Raw genomic sequence first — 19,183 nt, forward strand, 5'->3', positions numbered from 1 at the left:
GTTTGGATGAGTAATATTTTATTTGATTTCACTCAAGTGTTTTATAAAGTCACTTCATAACTTAAGTGAAATAAAGTGCAAAGTGTTCATAAGGGTCCCCAAGATGCTACGCCGAGGGAAGGGGGACATGAATTGTGTTTTAGAAGCTTATTTTATATCTCAAAAAGGGAACGCCGAGGAAAGAGGAAGTTTAATATTTTAATAAAGTGAAAAGTGAGGGAAAATAATTCAAATTTGAAGATTATTGCCCTAATTCTTCCCTCCACATTATAAATATGAGTTTTGAGCTCTCATTTGATATTTTGATTTGACAACTTAAGGAGATTCTGCTGGAATGAGCTTTGAGAGTTCTTCTTTTGTTGGTTGAGGACAAAAACCCTCTACAGTGTTGTTGGTTTCAGTGGTGGAAAATCCACCCTAGATGGTTGGTGTGATAAGATTCAATTTTTGGTGATTTTGACTTGCAAGTGATGATTTGGAATTGGAAACGATGAAGGTTTTTGAGGGTTTTTGATTTGGGTATTGAGTTTTTGGTGCAGTGTGATCTTTCTAAGATTGCTGTTCAAGTTTTGTGATGATTTGGTCCTTTTTCAGTATGCTGGTCTTCTTTTTTAGAGATACAGGAGTTCATAACTAGGAGGGTGATTTGAATATTGATTTGGGTATTGGTTCATTGTTTTTCTTGCTGCTGGGTGCCAGTGGTGTCATACATAATATTGGGTGAAGGAATGATTTTATAGCAAGAAATCACCCTAGAGAAGAGCACCTCCTATTTCTAGCATGTTGGAGTTTGTGTTTGCTTCAAAATCTACATTTTTGGCGTTCGGTATTCCTCCTTTGCTCAGGCACAAGCCATTGAGGTTTGTAGGTGTTTGAAGTGACTGGGTGAAGATTTCAAACTTTAGGAAGCCTTTGGACAGCCTTTGTTGCTGGTTGACTTGTTGTTTAAGGTTTGTAACCTTCACAAAATTATGTATTTCAGGTCTGAACTTTGAATGCATTAATTTCTAGATTTATGTGTTGAGACTTGAGATAGAGGTTAATATTGATCATGATTTTGGAGCATGATGGTGTTCCTTCTTAATGTAAATGTGTTTCAATTAATGTATCTTATGCTTAAACAAATCTGAAAATAACAATCAGTAAACAGTTACTTTGCTATGAATACTTGCAAACAATTTCAAAAAAAAATCAGGGGTGAACATTTCAGCATTCTATGGAAGTCCTTTTAGAAATTAAAGCTAAGAAGGCAAGGTTGGGCACACAAATTACATTGACTTCTTTTCAAACTAGAGCCAATCACTTGGATAGGGTAGCATAATTAGAAAAGAATTCAAGAGAAATAGATTTTTCTGACTAACTTTGGATCACCACGATGCAACATAGGTTGTTGCACCACATACAATGCCTAGAGCACAACCAAATTTGGAGTTTATGTGGTGGAAGAAGATTGTGCATGAGCAAAGCCAAAAAGGCAATTTTAAAATGGTTGGTACTATTTTAGCATTACCTTTCCATATTGTGAGGTCTCCATATTGGCAGCCCATGGTGTTTGAAGCCACTTCACTTAAGACGTTCAAGACGAGCACATTGTTAGCTGATGATATGAGCAGTGTTCTTGTAGATCACCGTAAGGACGTAGCTAGGACCAATTGCATGATAATGCTGGATGGATGGATGAGAGGAATCATACACTCATCAATTCCCTTGTTGCTTTAAAGCTTGCCATTGTTTTTTTGAGATTAGTGGATGCATCAAATAGAGTGAAATCAACTCAAGCACTATTCATTCTATTTGATGAGGTGGTAATTGAGGTGGAGCCACAACATGTTCGATTTATTATAGAAAACATTGTTGCTGTTCTAGAAATTGTTGATAGACAAGTATGTCATTTTGTTTTGTAGTTTGCACAACTCCTTGTTTTGGTTTAATACTAGAAGACATTGTGAAAATTGAATGGATTAAATACATATTGTAGGTCAGAAGCATCACAAAGTTTATCTACAATCATGTGAGGCATTTATATATGATGTGCTCCTTTATGGGTGAGAAGGAACTTTTTTGTTTGCCAAGGGTCATGAGACTTGCCAAACACTCCCTAGTGTTGTAGACTTGAAATGAATGTTTGTTTTGAATGAGTGGTCACAAATTGGCTTTATTGTATCATATAAAGGGTTAGAATGTGGCGGAACATGTTTTTGCTGCTAGTTTTTGGACAAAGGTAAAGGAGATTGTGAGATTTTCTTGAGCATTTTTTTAGAGTGGGTCTAGTTGATGGGTAAAAATCATCAATGGCCGACTTGTATGAGGCCATGGATATGACCAAAGAGGCTATTAGGGTGAGGAGGGACTATGGGACGTGCAAGTTGTTGACGTGTCTGAAATCGCATTGCTGCAAACTCCACATGGCCAACGCAGAATAGAATAACCAACTGATTATCCTACTCTCTCTTGAGATAAGGAAGTCTCTAATGCTGTTTTCTAAGTTTGATCAAAGGAGACAACCTCAAGGTTTCTTTTGTCAGGTCTTGATTGCAGGATTTTCAGTGGCTTGATGTGTTTATGCTGGAAACACAAGGGGGACTTACGATTTGCAACAAACTGGTCTGCTGTGATTCTCGAATTACGCAATAAAGAGTAAAAGGAAAGGGTTAGGAGATCTAAAACTAACAACAAGGGTATGTCGGTAGACGAATTCAACATAACCAATTCCTGCTTGGCCAGAATAGCTCACAACCTTGCAGGAACGGTGCAATCTTCAAAGGGACTTGGAAGATTTTCAGACTGGAGACGCACGACTAAGCACCCAATTCTGGCGTAGCTCAGACGGACACCTGCAATTGAACTAAGCACAATTAAAGGCTCAGGTTAACCATACAAAAGGATACACAATCAGTATATCCTCAATGGTATGAGCCTGAATCTATCAAATACCTGCACACCCAAAATAGAAAGATCTATCTAAAATGCTGAGAGAAACCATGCAAACAGGATGAAAACAAGACAATAAACACCAATTCAATGTCTATATATTGATTTCAGCTGCCTATTACAACAATTTCTGCAACATCTCTATGCTACTGCTAAGATCTAACCTATTCTAACTCTTAAATCTAACTATCTAACCATCTAACTATTCAACAATCTCTAACTATCTAACCCTTTACAAAAGAAAGGCCTCTGCCTTTTATAGATATTACAATTTTGAATCGAAGGCTAGGATGGACTGCATCCAAGGGTCCTGATCTGCCTTCCAGAAGCTGGCAGCTTTAACCCATGCCGAATTAATTCTCAGTTATCCAACCAGCAACTATCTCAACTACCTGCCACTATTTGGCTTTAATTCAGGTCTATCCAATCTTCTTGGTGGTTGCGAATAGTTATCCACAAAAATATCTTGCACGGGACCCATAGGCAGTTTACAATAAAGCAGTTTCAGTTTTAAAACTGAATTTCTGGACTTAAATCCAGCTGTGCACTTTCTTGAGAATGCATAGACCTGTAGCATTCAGAGTGTTCTTTGGTCTTTGGTCCCGGTGGTGGACTTCAGCTTTGTGGTCTGGTGGCACGCTTCCCAATGCTCGGTTGTTTTCGCGCTCTTGCATCTTTTCTTTTCCAGTCTTCAGCGCCTGGCCTCGAATTGCGATCCTTCCTTGATTTGCGTTTGAGGCCTTCTCCTGGTTCTCCAATGACGTCCTGCGATCAACCAATTTCATTTCATTAAATCAATTTGAAAAATTAATTAATTAATTTAACAAATATTAAATTTAATTACGACGCCTGGCTTGAGAAGTTCTTTGTGAGATGTATCTTGAAAATGCTTCTCCTTTCTCTTTGAATGTGAAATCTGATCCTTGGTCTTGATAGTGTTTGGGCGATTTACTTCTGCGTGATTTTACCTTTGGAGTCTTGGGCGTTTTGAATGGGTTTATGTTGTTTGAAAACTTCTTATAGCGTGATTCGGGAGGTTTGAAGAGCTCCTGCAAATTTTAAAATCCAAACACATGCTTTTCTGGTTTTCGGAGCCTGGGAAGGGTTTATCAACTTCGAATTCCCTATATTGCTTCTTCGCGTTGCAGTTTTTTGAGTTTATGGCGAATTTCGGAGCATTGGTGCTATTCTACAAATTTCAAACTGCGTTTTTTTAAAACCCTAGGGACGAACTTCGGACCATTGGGCACCTTCTGCAAGTTACACAAACTTCGGATCTGTTGCATCCCTCGCGATTTTCGCATCTTTGGCGTTTTTCGGAGCTTTAAATGTTTTCATTTTACCAAGGCGTTTTCGGACCACTTAACACATTTTGCGAACTTAAAAAACTTCGGACCTTTTTCCTATTCTTGCAAATTCAATGAATTTCGGACCTTTGGACATGTTTCGCAACCTTTTTAAAAGACTTCGGACCATTGGCGTGCTTGGAATTTCGGAGTTTTAGCGTTTTGGTGCCCAAAGACATTTTCGGACCATTTGTTTATTTTGCAAATTTCGAAGAATTTCGAACCACTTGGACGTTTTGTAATTTTCGGATGCTTAGCCCTATTTTCGCAAATTCAACGAATTTTGGACTTTGAACGCCTTTTGCAAGTTTTAAAAAAAACTTCGGACCTCTTGGCCAATCTTGCAAACTTCGGACCTCTATCGCGTTTTGCAAACTTAGACAAAACTTCGAATTTCAGCCCCAGGGTCCGAAATTGGGCAACTTAAGTGATTTTCGGACCTAAAGGGTCTTTTTGCAACTTTTCACATTTTTAACTTTTTACCCTAGGGTCCGAAATTGGGCATTTTAAGTGAAATTCGGACCTAAATCTACTTTTTGCAACATTTCGCATTTTCAACTTTTTGTCCCAGGGTCCGAAATTGGGCATTTTAGTGATTTTAAACGTTTTCCTCAAGAAGTGCGAGCTTGGGCACTTGGACGAGTTTGTCAAGATCTTGCCGAAGGATCATTCTATGGAATATAACATTTTCTTATACTTTAAGTTATATTCCATATATACTTTCAGGATGTTTGAGAGTGGTTTCGGACCTCCAGGAGTTATATTGCAAATTTTGGTTTTTGGAGGATTCCTCAGTTTTCCAGTCAGTCAAATTTCAGGATTAGGACATTCCAGACTCCATCACTCACCAAGATGACAGTCAAATCTCAGGATCAGGATATTTGGAGATCAAGATGACATTCCAGACTCCATCACTCACCAACTTGACCCTTCATATCCCCTTCCTCTTCTGCAAAGACAAAAAGGCACAAACCGGGGGGTCCCTGTCCAAGACGGGGATGGGTGTGCGATTCACACAACACAAGTAAATGCCAATATGGGAGGTTATTGGTGCGAGATGGAATTGATATATGCATTGCTTCTTGCATGATATTGGATACTTCCACAATCTAGCATTATTTCATAGTGACTCCTTTAGTCAAATTGAAAAGGTGAGTGAGGGTCGCTTCCAATGCATCGAGAGATTTTCCCTAAATCAAAAGATCAATAGACAAGATTGTTATTTTTTTTTTTTAAGATTGAAGTTGTCTAGTGAAATAAACTGTTGATTAAAATTTATTTTTTCGAAGATGAATGTTGGATTTTTCTTGGCAAAGATGTCAAAAAATTAAGATGGATGATGGTGCGCATTTTGAGCCAGCCATGTAGCTCATTTGCTTGTGAGTATTTTTGGAGTATGTAACACGTATGCTCAATAAATGTTGATTAAAATTTATTTTTTTAGAGCCAAATGCTGGATTTTTTGGTTAAAGATGTCAAAAAATTAAGATGCATGATGGTGCACATTTTGATCCATCCATGTGTAGTCAGTGTACAATGTCGATAATTATGTTTCGATAAGATTGGTTATTTGACTATGTAATAATTTGTTTGTCATTCTCGGGTAGTTATAAGCGTCTATTGGTTGTTGGTTGTGTTTATCTTGGCAACCGTTTTGTCCTTTAAATATGTTGTGTATCGTCAAGGAAAGTAGTATATTCTAGTCATATCAATTTTGATCCTTAGCCGATCATCTTTGGTCTTTTTCTGTAATAATGTCATGTCTGATTAAAGATATATTTTTCTCTTATATTTGGTATGCATTGTCATGTTTATTATTACACCATGTATTTAAATTATCAAATATAGCAGCAAACATTTGGCATCATTGCCTTAAAAGAAATTGGGTCAGATTTGATAGATTTATACCCTTAGTTCCCAATAAATACAAGAAGAGGCCACAAGGTGGTCACGACCAATTGATAAGGCGATCTTTAAGGATTGTAGAACGAAGAAGATTATGAGAAGCATTTGAGGAAAATCTGGTCTAATGATTCTCAAGTCGGAGACCTTCCTATTAATGAAGTAAAAGTCAAAGCGATGTTGTGAAGAGCACACAGTTATACTGAGAGGGGGGGGGGGTGAATCAATATAATGAAACTTTTCAATTCAATATTTTATATGATAGGATCAATCACTAAAAATAATTTTGCATATGAACACAATAACACAAAGATTTAAGTGGAAACCCAATGCGGGAGAAAACCACTGAAAATGAATGCTATATATTTATGTTCTTTTACAATTTTGTGAGCACCAACCCACTAGAAGCACCAACTCCCTAACTCTGTTTTGTGAGCACCAACCCACTGGAAGCACCAACCCCCGAACTCTGTTTTCTGAGCACCAACCCACTGGAAGCACCAATCCCCGAACTCTGTTTTGTGAGCACCAACCCACTGGAAGCACCAACTCTCTCTGCTGAAATTGTGAGCACCAACTCACTCTTCACAAATCTAATTTTCCATCTTGAACATGTTGCTGTAACAATGGATGATGGACAATGGTAACACTCTTTAAATCTGCATACACATCTTCATACAAATATGTCACAATTTCTTTCTTAAATCTGCTGTAAGTTGATCATAAATCTGCCTTACTCTTCATTTCAAATCTGCATGTGCTAAGTTTATATATCTGCTATTATATTCTAAACTTATGCTCTTTTAGGACTGATTGTTCATGTTTCTCTTTGCACACCTCTTACTTCACCTACGTGAGGTATACTTTCAAAAATCCACAGTTTTATACAAAGTATATATATCCAGCATATCAACATCCTTCTCAAAGCATTTTTAAAAATTCGTACATATATGTGCTAGTTCCACCGGTTGCAAACCAACATGACTTTTAGTTTGAAAAGTCATATCCTTCAATATTTCAATAACTTCTTTTTGTTAAATTCTATTAATAAACTTTTTACGGGAGTATTTGTTTGCCAAACACTTTTGTTTATATTAATAAACTCTTATGCCACTATACCTTAGACAATACTTTTCATAATAAACAAACCACCGAACTTAATGAAGCCCGATAATATGTATTGTAAAAATAAGGTATGTAATTTATTTACGATATTATTTTCTCCCAGTCGGTATTAAGTAAGTTCCGCAAAACACAAAGTTTAATAATTTTTGCTCTCGAGATTTATTTTTCACTTTTAATTTTGCTGCTCCATATCTATCTCCGCTTTAATTAATTTAAAGTGTGCCGCCGATAATATTGTTCAATATATTAATGCTCATGAGGTGCCGTAAAAAATACTTGGTTAATACATCCGCCATCAAAACATTTTTTCGCTTTAATAAACTTGCCGCTATATTAATATATTTGCCGATAATTATAAAGTCTTTCCATATTATATATCGGGTAATAAATATATCGGATTATTTATAAAGTCTTTCCATTAATAGTTTTCATTTGATTTCTATTTTTGCCTTCAGAGAATGATATAGATACGAACCAGGCTCACTGTAATCTTCTGCTTCATCGTGCTGATTTGCCAGGAAACTTCCAAACCAACAACCGACTCTAGGATATATTTTAGATACTTTCATTTTTTCTGTGATGTCATTTTAGATGCTTCCTGCTTTCAATTAATTTGACATCAATGACAATACTTGCATCATGTTGAACCCGCAATTGGGAAGCCGAAGAACTCTTGAAGGGAAAGTGGTAAGTAATTGGTGGATACTTATCGCTTTCTGATGAAACATACCAAGACCTTGCTGACCAAGTAGGACAGCCATCTGTACATACAACATTGGACAACAAAAAAGAAGAAAGAGACCTTGGACATGAATTAACCAAAGCATTTGAGAATAACATATACCGCATTTGAGAACTATCCATCTCGGGAGGAGCTAAGAATTGGAGGATCCAAACCAAATAACTCGGAGGACGAAGGGAGTGCAAGAACAAGTCTAAAGATATCCAAAGTGCAAGGAACGCTTAAGGTGGACATGTGGAGGACTTGCACATGGTTGAGAGTGCAAGGAAGGCACCAAAATATAGCGGTCAAGACATTTCACCTAGGTCCAATGCACAAGGACGAAATCAGGCGAGAAGAATGGTGACTTCTTTGGTGAGTTCAAGCGTGGAAAGATATAAAGTCCCAAAGTTCATGGGGAATGGGTCTAAAGATCTTGTTTGGAAACCATTTGGATAGCAAGCTGCTAGGAAGACAATGACTATTGGCTGAGAGTGTTTCCAACGACACTATGGGTATAGCCATTGACTGGTTCACGAAACTTGATGAAGAATCTATAGCCTCATGGGACACGTTGAACAAGGCATTTGAGGTAGAGTTCAAACTATTGAAAGATGACAGTGAGATTGTGGTAGAGATCTACAACACTAAGGAAAAAACTGGTAAAGTTGGAAAACCAGCCAACCTATTGAAGAAGCGGTAGTTCACCAAGGGATTGATCCCCTTGCTGCACAAGAAAATGAAAAAATGATGCCTTTGTCCTTGTATGCCAATGTTTACAATTGGGTGATGGACATCGAGAGTGAAAATAAAACATCTTCTCGAGGGAAGAGGAGGACGGACGATGGCGAGAGCATTGAAGGTAGCAGCAACAAAGAATTGAAAACAGTCTAAGGCCTATGACGGCTATGATGGGATATGATGAGAATGATGAAAGAATTGAAGGCAGAGAAAGAAACCAATAAAGAAACTAATGAACTATGGTGGAGTGAGTGCAAAATTGACGAGTGCAAGAAAGGTAACTATCCTAGAAAGATGTTTTGTGAGATTTGTCAAGTTATGGGTCATTTACTAAAGGAGTGCAAATCCAATTTGAACACTAGAAGTACACAAGTACTCTTTACATAGGGAGAATCGTCCACCCCATTGAAGCCACAAAATGCATCTCTAGGTAGTTATCGAATCAAAGAGGAGGTTCAAGCCAAATACGATATGACCCCAAAGGACACCCATAATACAATGTTGACAATGTAGTGAATGGGGACATTTTGCGAGAGATTGCTTGATTAAGAAAGACAATGTACAATCATTGTGCAAATTGTGTGGCCTTGGTGACCATGAAGACATTGGATGTCCAAAGCAAAAGGCTAGCATCAATGTAACTGATGATGAAAGGCAAGATGAAGTTTTGGCCATTACTCGATCCAAGCAAAGAAAGCAACATACTCAGACCCATCTATAGAAAAAGAAAGGCTTTGTGAAGGAAGGGCCAAAGTGGATAATACTATGGATAACGAACAACAACACTCAAATGCAATGCAAGTACGATCCAGAGTTCCAGGACTCGCCAAAACTCGGCGAGTCACGGGTCGAGTCACCCTCGGTGAGTCCTGGGTGGCTCGAACCCGGACTCGGCGAGTTTTGGCCGAGTCCTGGCGAGTCCTGGAACTCGGTGACTCGGCTTGGACCCGGCGAGTCCCAAGCCCAAAACTCGACCGGCGTAAACAGCCGAAAAAAGCAAAAAAAAAACATTTAAAAAATGGTTTTGCTTGCGTTTTTTTTCATTTATATTTTTAGCTTAGTTGTAAAAGGCATCTCATTTCATTCTATTGAAAAAATAGGAGGAGAAGAGTGAGTTGTGAGGAAAAAGAAGAGAGCATAGTAGGGCAACCAGCAAGGAGGAGGAGTAGAATTTCTTCAACAAATCACATTGGGGCAGTGTAATACTTACATTTGGTGCATCAAAAGCTTGTTAGAGAGGATTGGAAAGAGGTTGCATTTCATTTCAACCTTCTTATAAGAGGTAAGATTTATATTTTTTGGTTTTTTTGGTCTTTTATAAGCAAAATTTACATTTTTTTTGTTTTCTTAAAACTTAAAGAAATCAGCAAACCCTACAATGTACATTTTTTTTGTTTAAAAATGTACATTGTAGGGTTTGCTGATTTTTTTATGTTTTGAAATGAAAAAACAATCTACATGGTAGGTTTGCTAATTTCTTTGAAAAAAATGATGCAAATTCTATTACATTGTTTTTTGTATCAAAATCAAAACATTGCTATTATATTTTTTTTTGTATTAATTTATAATTTAACAATGGACAAATATTCATTTTTTTTGTAATTGTGTCTTATTCCAGCAACCTTCAACTTTTGAAAACAATGTCTACTTCCAGTCCTCCTCATAGAGCAATCCCGGGTAGAAAAGATCCAGCTTGGAAATATACAGAACCTTTTCCTGGGCAAAAAAAAGGAGAGGCAAAATGTAAATTTTGCAAAACAATCTTTCATGGAGGCATAAATAGATTGAAATACCACCTTGCCGGCATACGTGGCCATGATGCAGAGCCTTGCACAAAAGCACTTCCTGAGGATATTCGTGAGTGCCAAGTGCTATTAGAAACATTTGAGACTCGAAAAGAAATAAAGAAGAGGCAAAGGGAGGAGTTGGCTCAAGCTAGCATTGGTTGTGTTGGAGAGGCCTCTTCCATGCCTTCATATTGTCCTAGTGGGAGTGCTAGTGCTTCTGTTGCCGGTAGTGTCAGTGCTAGTGGTAGTATCAATGCAACTCCAACCATTGGTCCTAGAGTTCGTAAATCTAGGATGGATTCATATTTTGAGCCACGCACTACTCCTGGTGCCCAACCTTCACTTGAGAGCATGGCTTGGAACAAAGAGGTACACAATAAGGCTAAAGTTGCAATTGGAAGATTTTGGTTTTATTGCAATATTCCATTCTTCGCAGCTAGGTAATTCTTTTTAGTTTTTATTTGATTGTTTTAAGTTTTTAAGTTGTTAATATTCTTAATTTGTTTTGTGACTTTGTGATTGTCTAAGACTCTAATTTTATAATTTTATACTTATCTTATTTAATTTATTTGTGATAGGTCTCCTTATTGGCAAAGCATGGTTGATGCCATTGCTATTTGTGGGGCGGGTTTCAAAGCCCCTTCTGATTCCGAGATAAGTGGCCCAATCTTGATAGAATTGGTGGCTGATGTAAAAGCCACATTAGAGGAACATCGAGAGATATGGAAGAAGAAGGGTTGCACCATCATGACCGATGGTTGGACTGATAGGAGAAATCGGACGCTCCTAAATTTTCTTGTTTCTTCTGCAGGTGATTGAATAACTTGAATTTTATTAAATGATTCTTATTTGTATTTTTTTTTTGAGTTGAGATTTATTGAATGATCATTGATCACTGTTTTTGCTTTGTTTTCAAATTTCAGGTGGCACCATGTTCATTAAGTCCATTGATGCTTCCGCACATTCTAAAAATGCCACTTACCTATGTGAGGTTATAGAGGAGGTCATATATGAAGTGGGCGAGGAGAATGTAGTACAAGTGGTGACCGATAATGCAGCAAATTATGTTGCTGCAGGTAAACTTTTGATGGAGAGGCACCCATCTATATTTTGGTCTCCCTGTGCTGCCCATTGCATTGACCTCATGTTGGAGGACATTGCTAAGATTGCATGGATCAGGACATGTGTAGAGAAGGCAAAAAATATTTGCAAATTTGTATACAATCATGCATGGGTCCTTAACTTAATGAGGCAATACACGAGGCAGAAGGAGTTGGCTCGTCTTGGAATCACTAGATTTGCCACTAACTTCATCACACTGCAATCCTTGATTCGCAGTAAGGCAGCTTTGAGACGTATGCTTGTTGGTGAGGAGTGGACTTCCTCATCCTATGCTACGAGTGCTGCAGGAGTTGATGTTGCAGATTACATTTTTGATGAGCCAGGCTTTTGGACCCCTTGTGCTGAGATCGTGAAGGTAAAATTTTTAAGCATTCTAATCTCTACCTTATGTTTTAAGTTTTAAGTTTTTATTTTTATTTTTATTTTTCTTTTATTTGCTTATTTTCATTTACAATTTCACACTTACATTAACTGATATTACATATTGTTTCACAATATTTGCAGTTCATTGAGCCCTTGGTAGTTCTCCTACGTGTTGCTGACGGGGAGAAGCCTGCAATGGGCTACATATACGAGGGCATGGATAGGGCCAAGGAGGGCATCAGATCTGCCTATGAAGGGGATGAGAGTAAGTATCGTCCCATTTGGGATATCATTGACAGGAGATGGCAGACCCAGCTTCACAGGCCCCTTCATGCAGCTGCTTATTACCTCAATCCGGCATTCCATTTCCGCCCTGATTTCAAGGCGGATGAGGAGGTTCTTAGTGGGCTCTACTCAGTGATAGAGCGAATGTCGCCTGGTCATAGCAGCAATATAGTCCAGGAGCTAGAGGCTTTTTCTAATGCTGAAGGGGAGGTCTTCTCTCGTATGCTTTGCATAGAAAATCGGACAAAAATGCAGCCAGGTAAAATGTATATTTTAAGAAATTAAGAGCATAATTTTAATTATATGTTATTCAAATTGTTATTAATTATTAAATGAGGCTGATTTTGTTTTCCTTTTTCTCATCTCAGATAGGTGGTGGCAGATGTTTGGTCCTAAAACACCAAATCTTCAACAGGTAGCCATTCGTATTTTGAGCCAACCATGCAGTGCTTCCGGTTGTGAGCGCAATTGGAGTATGTTTGAGCACATACACTCCAAGAGGCGCAATAGACTGTCTGTGGAGAGGTTGAATGATCTAGTCTTTGTTCATTACAACCTCCGTCTTAGACACAAACAGGTTATGGACCATGACAGCACCCCGATCACGCTAGAGGAGGTTGATCCAGAATCTGAGTGGATCAGTGAGGCTACAGATCCTTTGTTTGGTGATGAGGACTTAGATTGGATCGACGAGGTAGATAGAGAGGCTGAGGTTGTAGCCATGGCAGAGGAGGAGGTTAGAGCGCGAGGAGAGCCAGAGCCAGAGCCAGAGCCAGAGCCAGAGCTAGAGCCAGACACAGCTGATGTTTGTGAGGGTAGAATGGAGTCACGGGCAGAGAGTATGGCTGTTGATGCATCCAGGACCTACCTTAGGGTTAGACGCCTTCGTAGGAAGGACCCAGGCTCCTTTGAGCCATAGACTTGTAGTTGTTTTACTTTTTGATATATGTGTGGAACTGGAACATTTGAATTTTGATGTCATGGATTTGATATTCCATGAGTTTTGTAATATTTTTACATTTGACACTATTTATATATCTATGGTTATTGGTTGCTATTTCCTTCAGCTACAATTTGCGTTTATACTAATGTGATCGATGTATACTTGTGTATGTGATCAAATTAACTTCTATTTGATGATGTTATTGTGTATTTAAGGTTTGTTTAATAAAGGGTGCATTAAACAAGTTTTAAATCCTTAAAAATCGCTAAATTTCTTGGGTTTTTCACTTTGCCGAGTCCTGCCGAGTCCTAGCCGATCCGAGTCCCGAGTCGAGTCACCCTTGCCGAGTCCGCGCCGAGTCCGAGTCCCGTTTCTTTGACGATAACAAATCAATTACAATCCAAGAAAAATATTGCTCAAGTATGACAAATTACTATACCAGTTAAATTAGTGGATTTATCGCAAAGTATTCTCGAACTTTGAAATGCTATTGTATTGGCAGAGAATGAGAGGGTGTATGCTATGGCCCAATTGGAATTTGCTGAGAATGAAGATCCAATAACCAAATCTCCATTGTTAGGTAACCAAGTGATTGACTCGATGTTACTGATGACTAACACGACAAAGAAACCAATGGTGGCGAATATGGAGATCCTTGGATGGAATCTCACCAATACAATTGTTGATGGTGGGTTTGGCGTGAATTTACTTTCTAAAGACACTTGGGGAAGTCTTGAAAAGTTGACCATTTGGCCACCGAATTTTCAATTGGTGGGTGCAAATCAACAAAATATTAGGGTACTTGGAGTTTGAAGGGAAGAAAAAGGAAGTATCGAAACCTAGGCATTTTAAAAAAATTTTGTGGTCATTTCCTTGAGGAAAGCATATGATGCATTGCTAGGTTGGGGTCGGCTAGTAGCAGCCAAAGCCAATCACAATTGGAAAAGGAATACAATCTCCATTGAAAACACAGGTTAGAAGTATGTAATTGATTTAAAGAACTAAGCTGTTAGTGAGGAAGTAGCTTCCTCGGATTTGTTAGATTCAAACGCCGACGAAGAATGGATGGAGAGTCAAGTTTGGATGGAACCAAACAATGAAGGAATTTTGGAGTTATAGTCATGCTCAATGGATGAAACAAATTCTCCTTGTGGCCTATTTCATGTACAAATTGAGGACTATGAGGTATTTCTGCCAACATGTAATTTTATTGAAGCTACAATTCTCGGTGGAGAGTAATTGATGAAAGCATATAAAATTATGGACGATACATTTGACAATACGAAGAGTAGAATATTTAATGTGAAGCATACAAATATTTGTCAAGGTAAATTGACTTCATTGAAAATGTATAGAAAAAGAAAGAGAAAATTAGGAGGGATGGAAAATGGAAAGAAAAAGCAAAATATAATGGAGTCGGAAAAAATTCAAAAATTAGAAAGGGGATAAAAAAGGAGGGATTGAAATATTAAGGTTGAGGAATATTAAATTAGAAGGGAAAAATTGTGGAATGAGAAAAAAAGCAAAATTTTATTAAAGTAATGATGTTAAAAAACATTACCATATGTAAGGGGAAAGTTATGAAGTTGACAAATATAAAAAAATTAAGGGCTGACAAAATAAAAATAAGGACTTTAAAATATTTAAGGTGGCCTATGATAAAATATTATTTTTTAAAGTTACAAAAGCATGATATGTTTTTTTAACCACAAGGCCTTTGTGTTTTTTCGATGTATGAGATTAAATTCAAAGAGTATGGCATTTAGGACTGTTAAGGATGAAAATGTGAAATTCGATCCCTAGACAAGGAAAATTCCTTGTCAAGGTTGGATTTTCTGACCTTGACAAGAGAGAAAAAGCGAGATAATCTTGTAAAATTCTTTGAAATGGTTTTAGTGAAATTCCTTGTGAAGGAGTGCAATTCAAAATAAGTTGTGGATTTACAACTTCAAATTGATTTTCTTGACAAAAATCCCAACTTTCACTTAGGAAATTCTTCACCAAGGTAATTTACAGCTCAAATAAGGACTAGCACTTATCACTTTGAAGCTTCCAGCTCAAACATGTTCTTGTCCCCAAATTTAAATGTGAAAATGTGATCTTACTTCCAGCTAAAACAAGAGGAAGCTATTTTTCTTCAAGCTACAACAAGAGGAAGCAATTTTACTTCTAGATAAAACTTGAGTAAGCAATTTTACTTCTAGCTCAGACATGTGGAAGCGATCTTAGGCGATTTTACTTCCAACTCAAAAAAGGGGCAACACTCAGCATTTCCAGCTAAAGCATAGGGTAGCACTCTCATGTCACCATGCGTCATCACAAATTTGTGATCATAGGTAGGCGCTAAGGTGGAGTTTGCTTTCCAAGTTTGCTTATGTGCATATGCATTCAAAATTCAAAAATTTGAAATATAAGCCAAGTCAGCCTAGTTGGTTAATAATTAATTCAAAAGTGAAGAGGCCTATAAAGAAAAGGTGAATTTGATCATTCTAACATCAAATCAATTCAATTCAAAAGCAAATTAAGAAAGAGGAAACTTGAGGAGTGTTGATGTGAACACAAAATACAATACCAAGGTATTCTATCCTCTCTTGAACAAAGAAACCTCATATGCTATACAATGTGATCAAATGAGATGATTCCAAGGTTGAAATATTCACCTTAAATTTTTTTTGATTTTCTCAATAAGATTACAAAGCAAACACAATAACTCGTTAAGGTTAGAGAAATAAGCCAAAACAACCGAAAGGGAACCCTTCCACCTTTTGTTCACCGAGAGCCCAATCTGGGAGGGTGAAAGCATACGGTGTTCCGGGGATCGTTAGCACCATAAACTGAACTGAAATTACAATGCATGGGCGGCAAGCCAGCTCCTTCTGCTTATCCAGCAGGATAGAAACTAAACTACTTGGCGGTGAACCAGCCAAGGAAAACAAGGAATTTCAACACCATCACTCTACCGCATATTTCAGCGGGAGGACAATACATAGAAACTATCACTCCACCGCATTTTTCAGCGGGAGGACAATATCACTCAAACCACTTACTCAGTGGGAGGACAAAGGTTACAAACTGAATTACAAACAAGAAGGCGGCTAAGCCATCCTCTTCCACTTGCACAGTGGGATTTACAAATAAGGAGCAATAAGAATGATTGATCAGTACTACTGAAACAATTCTACAAATAGAGATATGAGCATAGATAAGAAGTTAAGTATGGATCTCAAGCTATCCAAAATCACACAACATAAACACTACTTGCTGTTCTGAAACTGAAAATCAATGACACGCAAAACCAGCCACACTAGGCAACACCAAAAAACTCACAACTCACTCAATTCTACACCAAATCACACCAAATCTGAAACAAATGAAAGAAATGACATAGGCGATCAATCCCCAAACCTCAAACCAGCAATGTGGAAGCTTCAAGAGTGTTGCAAGCAACCCGAGGCACCTCCCAAATGGTATGACCTGCTGTAGATTTCGATTTGTAGCTAAAAATCAGAATCACCACGTCCCCTTCTGCAAATTGGTGAGTTATATCGACCAGGGAATACGGTGGATAGAGCCAATACCCAAAATGTAATGATCAATAGGCAGGGAGATATGAACAAAATAATGCTTCAGCCACCACGTCCAGCAACACCAAAAAAATTACAGTAGCAAACAAATTCTCCAAATCCACACAAAACGCAATCCACAGGAAACAACCGAGCAATCCAACAAAATCGAATCACAGCTAGGAGTGATGTCTCACTCGAAACTGCAAAGGATACTCTAGGAGGTTTTCACCCTCGAAGAAGTCTGGAGTCATTCCAACAACACAACAGTATAAATTCTCTGGATAACCAAATGAGAGGCCAAGCACCCGTATTTATAGATTTCCCAATTTGAAATTCAAATCCAAATTACCACCTAATTCACCCTCTTCAATTTGCATTTCATTTCCCCAAGGTGGATCCAAGTATGGCGTCCCACTCATAAGTCAAAATCACGCCTAGAGGGAAAAGACCACGATTTTTTGGCATGAAAATACACTTTGTTAAATAAAATAATGTCTCTGCATTCACCTTTTTGGCGTCCCTCTTCATAAAATAAATATTTCGCCTAGCAGACTTTGGAAAGCAACATTATGCACAATTCTCAATAAAATTAATCAGTAATAAAATAATTAAATATTAAACCTTAGGATAAGGAAATAATATTTAATTAAATAACTTATAACTCCAATACTGATTATCATCAAAATCAAGGATGAAGTTGAGCAATGAAAACCACTGAACTGAACTGGGTTAGGACTTTGTCCAAGGCTGCCAAAAATAGCAACACTAAAACTGCTACCTACTAAAAATAGTAAGTCATGAAGTACTGCTCTGAAAAGCATGATCTTCGCACCCAGAGAAAGAGCTTGGAAAGCTGTAAAACTGTACCATCCAGTCAGCCAAACCCTAACTTACTAAAAATAGTAAGCATGCGAACCTCAACTGAATGTGATGCATGTATCATCACTGCGAATCTCTCTGAAAACCTAGAAAAACTCCACAATCAGAAATTCCAAACTCCTACCGGTTCCCACTCAAAATCCTCCTAGAAGATGGAAACCCTAATTCCGCCAAAAAAAGCCTACGAGCCTCTTGAATAGGCTATTCTCCACCAAGAATGATCACTGGCTGGAAGGGGACATTACAAATGTTTACAATGTGAACTATGTGACATAAATGTTGTCGATAAACTCAGTGAATTGTTGTGATTTTGCTGGAATCACAAGAGGACTTTAGTTTTGTTTGAACTCTGCTGGAACTTAAACTCTAATTTTAACTTGGGAAAATAAAGACAAAAGAGGCAAAGGGTTTAGAAAGACTACGCTACTCCTAAGATCAATGATGACGATGAATGTTACTTAGATAGATTCTCTCAAACCAAGCTTTGTTTTGCCATTAGGAACAACTACACAAACTTGATGGAATCTTCTAAGGAAATGGAAGATTTTCACATTGTGAATGCATCATCCAAATACCCAATGCTGGCGCAACTTGAACAAGTATCCACAATCAAACTTAGCACAATGAGGTTTAGGCTAACTTTGCACTGTGGCTTACATTCAACAAACCACAAAAAGTATGAACCAAGAAATTCATCACAATATCTTCATAAGCATCCACCATGATCGATGAACTTTAATTAACTTTGAGAAGAAACAAGAAAAAATGCAACATGAAGAAACAACACATTGAGATCCACCATGCTTCAAGATGATGAAGGTAGTGGGACATAGTCCCAAATTGTATCATCTTAGCATGATCAAGCAAACTTTATAACTTTTCCTGACTTTTTTGAAACCATCCAACTTGATCATATTTGCAGAATCTCACCTCCTAATTTGGGAATCCTCTCCCTTGTGATGTATAGAACTTTTTCTTGCATTATTTGATGTCGTCTGATCTACCTCTTTGCATTTGTATCTCTATGTTGATGAAGTTTGATGTAGATTGAGTGATATTGATTCGTGATATAGAATCACTTGCTCACAACATACTTGACCTTGATCCTCTTACGGCACTATCTTGAATTATTGACAATCTTGCATTGATGTATGGCAATTTCAAGTATAAGTGATGTATTTGCATGTAGAATCTCTCCTTATGAAACAATCCTCATTCGGGAATCTACCCCCTATACTTATAATATCCTTGGATTTCGAAAATCCAAGGTGATTGCAAAATTCCTTGATCTTCATTTGAACACTTTGATGCTTGAACTTGTCATCCTTTATATTACAATTTTTGAAAATGCAAGTGTTGACTTTCCCTCTTGTGCAATCTCCTTGTGTAACCTTGTGAAGTCTTCCCTTAGAATATAGACCTGGTGCTAAGATCCTCCTCTTGATGTTGAACCTTGATGTTGATGCTTGTTA

At 37.7% G+C, this 19,183-nt stretch overlaps 2 protein-coding genes across 5 annotated transcripts in view; both read left to right on the top strand.

Annotated features, from left to right (window-relative positions):
- The window catches only part of LOC131048544 (uncharacterized), a 112,747-nt gene that overhangs the window by 43,550 nt on the left and 50,014 nt on the right, over positions 1–19,183 (top strand). The gene's annotated exons all lie outside the window — the stretch shown is intronic.
- LOC131048545 (uncharacterized) lies at positions 9,982–13,586 on the top strand. Of its 2 annotated transcripts, XM_057982539.2 has the most exons (5): positions 9,982–10,048; positions 11,132–11,364; positions 11,477–12,030; positions 12,180–12,582; positions 12,692–13,586. In XM_057982539.2, exons 2-5 carry the CDS (start codon positions 11,151–11,153, stop codon positions 13,240–13,242), a joined length of 1,722 nt encoding a protein of 573 aa, XP_057838522.2. In that variant the 5' UTR covers positions 9,982–10,048; positions 11,132–11,150; the 3' UTR covers positions 13,243–13,586. The 2 variants fall into 2 exon arrangements, with proteins under 2 accessions (XP_057838522.2, XP_059067123.1); XM_059211140.1 differs by lacking the exon at positions 9,982–10,048 and having other exon boundaries at positions 11,067–11,364.

The sequence above is a fragment of the Cryptomeria japonica genome, chromosome 9, assembly GCF_030272615.1.
Source record: "Cryptomeria japonica chromosome 9, Sugi_1.0, whole genome shotgun sequence".
Classification (NCBI taxonomy): domain Eukaryota; kingdom Viridiplantae; phylum Streptophyta; class Pinopsida; order Cupressales; family Cupressaceae; genus Cryptomeria; species Cryptomeria japonica.

What these genes read in the sequence shown, in the direction of transcription:
- LOC131048545 (XM_057982539.2), top strand. Translation starts at nt 11,151, where the DNA reads ATGGTTGATGCCATTGCTATTTGTGGGGCGGGTTTCAAAGCCCCTTCT. An exon ending in TTTTCTTGTTTCTTCTGCAG is followed by an intron (nt 11,365 to 11,476) that starts GTGATTGAATAA and finishes TTCAAATTTCAG; the next exon opens with GTGGCACCATGTTCATTAAG. An exon ending in TCGGACAAAAATGCAGCCAG is followed by an intron (nt 12,583 to 12,691) that starts GTAAAATGTATA and finishes TTCTCATCTCAG; the next exon opens with ATAGGTGGTGGCAGATGTTT.